The following is a 4,337-nucleotide window of genomic DNA, read 5'->3' on the forward strand; positions in this document are numbered from 1 at the left end:
GTTGTCAGGTCTGGCTGCCTTGAGAAGGTTCAAAACCATTGCAAGAGGTTCTGCACTACCAGTAGCTATCTATTATGCAGCATCTACTCAATTGTTGATTTAGCCCTTGGGGAAAATCCTTAGTCCTGACAGTGCTCTCTCCGCTCTATTGTACAAAAAAGCAAGAGCAGGCACCTTTTTCCATGTGTGGCCCTCAGGAAACATGAGTCCCTATGGTTGGTGCCTGCGACTTGTGCAGGCATTACTAAGGAAATGGGTCTTCTAGCTCTAAATCCTCTTAATCGTGAAGGCAATTTTCTCTTTGCTTTGCTTTACAACTGCACATCCAGATCTGTAAATCTGAGAGTTTGCCAACTAGATAAGGTAAAACATTGAAGCATTTTCTGATTCTGAAAAAATCTTCACATGAACTGGTGTGTAAAGGGGTTAAAAACATAGAGATTCTGCCAATATAGATGATAGTGTACGATACCCAAGAAAAAAACACAACTAAAACAATGGCCTACTACTTACTGCCATGGGAACCAAGTTTGAATCATATCCAAAGGCTGCAAAATTATTTTAAACATAGAGGTTCATATTGAAAAGAAAGGAATATGCTTCCTGTCTATAATTCAATTTAAAAATATTTGTACAAAAGGCAATTAACTGGAAATATCTCTCTACCAGAACTCTTAAAATTCTTGTCCTGTGATCAGAACACACACGACACATGTATCAAAACCTAGATCAGAAATCCTAAATAAAAGCTAGACTGCCCAAGAAAATAAATGGCTCTTGCAACATGCTTCTAAAACTTAGATGAAAAAACCTAACCCCAAATTAGACTGCCCAAGAAATAATATGGCGATTGCCTCTTTAGGCAGAAAAGGGATTTGAAGCTTTCTTAAGCTGGTTTGTTCCAGTTATCTGCTCCAACCACAGCCATTCAAATCAATTCCCCTTTGTTGCACTGCAATTCCATCACCCTTACTGTTCAAATCCAACCCTTTTGCTAAATTGCTATAAAGTGAAGAGCACATGGCAATCCCCTTTGAAAATCCAGTTGCTTCAGCAATTCTTCCACTTTCATTAGAAGCAGCCAAGCTCACGACCTGAGCAGCAGATATAGCAGCCCTCCTAGGTTCAGGCCTTTCTACATTCTGATAGTTACGGAAGAAAGACTCTCTTTCATCTTCAACGCCCCCTTGTTCAGCTCCTGCTTGACCGTGCTCTTGATCTTGCAAGCTATCATCCAACGCTCTTTCTCCAAATCGAAGGTGATTCCTCCCCTTTTCAGAAGCATTCCAAGCCGGTGAGGTACTGGACAATCTCTCTTCTAGTGAGCATCCTCCCCTTGTGGTACTGCAATCCTGCAACCTCCCTTCAATGTCATCTATACTCGGGCCAGCTTGCCCATCAGCATCCCCCGAAAATAGCCTGGATCTCTTTTGCCCACAGACGTGCAGATCTCCACTACCAGTTGTTTCCGACCATTCATTAGGGGCAAGATTGGTCAGGCAACTTTCAGGAGAGCATTGTGCTATTTCCTGATACTGCTGGGAGGCATGCTCTTCTATACCATGTTTTGATGATTTGGGTATATGAGAAATGGCGACATTTGATAGGTCAGAATTCAGACATTCATTAGAAACTTTGGCTGCCAAATCAGAGAGTTCTGCTCGAGCTGCTTCAAGTCCAATATTTGACACACACTGGCCAGCAAGAGTTTCCTGTGCTTTTTCCAAAATGGACTGCAAATACCTCCCTTGTGCCTCAATGCGGACTTGCAACATTCTTTGTACCTGCACGAATATTTTAACAAAAGAAAAAGTTATCATCTAAATCATGAAGAGGAGGCACAATCCACAGAATAACTGCATGTTGCTTACCTCCAACTGGCCATGAAGCCTTCGTTGTACTTCCATTTGCATACGCAGAGCTTCGGTAATCTGCAAACTTCTGAAAGAGAAGAAGACGGAAGGTCCAATTAACCAACAATCCCTTGGATGAAAAGAAATTCTCCAGTTCATGAAGCAACAAACCGACTTACTCGGACATATTTTGGCATGGTAAGGTTGTACATGTAGATGCGCTAGATGCAGAGACTTCTGACAGTCCAACCGCTCCTGCCAGACAATTCAGAAATTAGCTTCACCCCTCTTACTACTACATACAATGAATCTAGCGTTTTAATTACAAGCAATTTTGTGCATCTTACCGGCCTTGCTGACCTCTGCACAAACTTCTCTCTGAGCCTGCTTTCCAAGGCGGTATTTCTGTCAACAGTCCACAAAATTGTTGTTAGTATAACAGGTCTTGGAATGTCAATGTGGTGAATCTCTCACAAGGGCAATTTCCCAAACCAAAGGCCTCGCTCATATGACTACCTGAAGGTGACTCTTTAGATGGTATAACGTGAGACCCTTCACATTCATGACCCGCAATACAGATTTTGGGGTAGCCTCTGCACCACAGTAAAATTCCCGGGAATGATGGATCGTTAAAAGACTCTGATGCTCAATACCTTCGACGAAGTGAGAGCTCTTACAAGCGAAACACAAAAGCGCAGAACCTTTGCCTGATTTGAAATCCGGAAGACGATAAGGAAGAGAGAGAACGGGAGAACTTACTGTCGGCTCCTCCAAGCTGCTTAATAGCATCGACAAAGCGATCGTGAAGCTCGGACGTCCACCGAAGGCGTGGCTTCGGATCCGTAGAAAGGACTACCGCACCCTCTCCATGTAAAAATGGCGGCCCCTCCTTCGCAGTGAAAGGCTGACCTTGAAGCGGCACAGCAGATGAGCCGCGGCACTTGTCAATTTGATACATTATCTGAAAGCAACAAGTCCAAAACATCTCAAAACGAAACACAAGCAGCTGAATTGAAAATCTCAGAGCTTCCTCTTTCACGCAAACCATCTCGGCATAGCCCAAAGGCGGGAAGGTATAACAAACTCCCATTGTAATTCAAGCTACGCGGTGTGCGAGGATGATCACGAAGAATGTTTCTCGAAACAAGCAGTCGATGGAATTGCTGCAAGCGAATCGATATACCTTTGGGGACGCCGTGAGTGGACAGATCTTCGTTGCAGCTTGACAAGCGTTGATGCTTGATCTAACTAGCAGATACTACTGTGGAATTCGCAAGGCCTATGGCAACGAGCTCTGCTCGAGAAAGTGGAACAGCTCAGCAAGATGGACGATGGGAGAAAGACAACTTTGACAGTCGCGAGGCACTATGGTGACACGAGCACAGCAACGTTCTTCCTCGCGCAACAAGCACGGATATCGTTCACTCGAATTCGCAACCAGCTATCGAGAGAATCGTTGCGGAGCTGTGAGCCACGATCCAGCCGCAGAAATCGCGTGCAAAGCAATCCAAAACCACGAGAACTCCTGCCCCTCGCTTCGCAGAGTTCGTTCGCAAATCGTTTCAAGCTCCAGCTGCAGGAATCGGTCCAAATCGAGCCATTAGGGAAGCGCGCACAATTCGCTTCTCGATCGCCATCTCTGATGTTTCTACCTCTGTCTGTCTCGCCCCCTCTTCTTCTTCTTCTTCTTCTTCTTCTTCCTCTTCTTCTTCAAGCTCCGTCGCCCTCTCTATCCCTCTGCTCGCTTCGCTTCTCAATCACCTTTCTCCCCCCCCCTTCTCCCACCCCCTCTATTCTTATCGCCCTTCCGATAGATATGTACCTCTCTCGCCCTCTCTCCTTCTCTATCTCTCTGTTTCTGCCGCTCGCACCCTCCCTTCCCCACTCTGTTTCTCTCTACGAGCCATCCTTTCCATCCCCACATCGCTACTCCCTGAGACGCAAACAAGCCATCCTCCAAAACCCCTGATGCTCGCGTTGGCCTGTTGACGTGCGCTCCCGCTCTTTCCCTCTCTCTCTCTCTCTCTCTCTCTCTCTCTCTCTCACACACACACACACAAATCCACACAAACGCACTCCCGCCACCCACCAGCGCGCGCACACAAAACAAATCCACAGAACAACGCTCTCAATCTCGTAAGATTAGCTCCTGTGATTCCGACACAGATATCTACGGGTGGAGCTGATGAGACCGAGGGGCAAGGCAAAATCTGCATAAGAGCGAGCTCAAGCATATTAAACACCAACTTAATCACCTCTTAATCTCCCACAAGCTTTTCTATCCTTTTAACCTTACCGTCACCCAAACGTCGGTTAGGTTCTCACTACCTCTGGTAAACGTTTGTCATCTATTCTTTGTGAGATGCCCTTGCCAATGGCATCTCAATCCTCCATCGCTTCATCGAATGCCAACGCAACTCTTGGCATCTCGGCACATGCGCCTAGCGCACCGCCCCTTGAAAAAGATATCCAACCAAGTGGCTG

The 4,337-nt window shown here is 46.0% G+C and overlaps 1 protein-coding gene across 1 annotated transcript; it reads right to left on the reverse strand.

Moving 5' to 3' along the window:
• Positions 1-594: 594 nt before the first annotated feature.
• LOC147888590 (protein PHR1-LIKE 3-like) lies at positions 595-4,066 on the reverse strand. Its single transcript, XM_087392513.1, has 8 exons — positions 3,943-4,066; positions 3,037-3,426; positions 2,613-2,814; positions 2,370-2,446; positions 2,201-2,258; positions 2,033-2,108; positions 1,872-1,941; positions 595-1,784 (listed from the first exon to the last, which is right to left on the reverse strand). Exons 3-8 carry the CDS (start codon positions 2,809-2,811, stop codon positions 906-908), a joined length of 1,359 nt encoding a protein of 452 aa, XP_087248639.1. The 5' UTR covers positions 2,812-2,814; positions 3,037-3,426; positions 3,943-4,066; the 3' UTR covers positions 595-905.
• Positions 4,067-4,337: the final 271 nt, after the last annotated feature.

Source organism: Dipteris shenzhenensis, chromosome 21 (genome assembly GCF_047967505.1).
Source record: "Dipteris shenzhenensis isolate YYH24624 ecotype China chromosome 21, Dip_SZ_1.0, whole genome shotgun sequence".
Classification (NCBI taxonomy): domain Eukaryota; kingdom Viridiplantae; phylum Streptophyta; class Polypodiopsida; order Gleicheniales; family Dipteridaceae; genus Dipteris; species Dipteris shenzhenensis.

Bases quoted from the DNA above. Each gene is read 5' to 3' on its own strand.
- LOC147888590 (XM_087392513.1), bottom strand. From the start codon at position 2,811: ATGTATCAAATTGACAAGTGCCGCGGCTCATCTGCTGTGCCGCTTCAA. The intron at 2,259-2,369 runs GTAGTCATATGA...GACTGTTGACAG, and splicing joins ATCTAAAGAGTCACCTTCAG to AAATACCGCCTTGGAAAGCA. The intron at 1,785-1,871 runs GTAAGCAACATG...ATATTCGTGCAG, and splicing joins GGCTTCATGGCCAGTTGGAG to GTACAAAGAATGTTGCAAGT.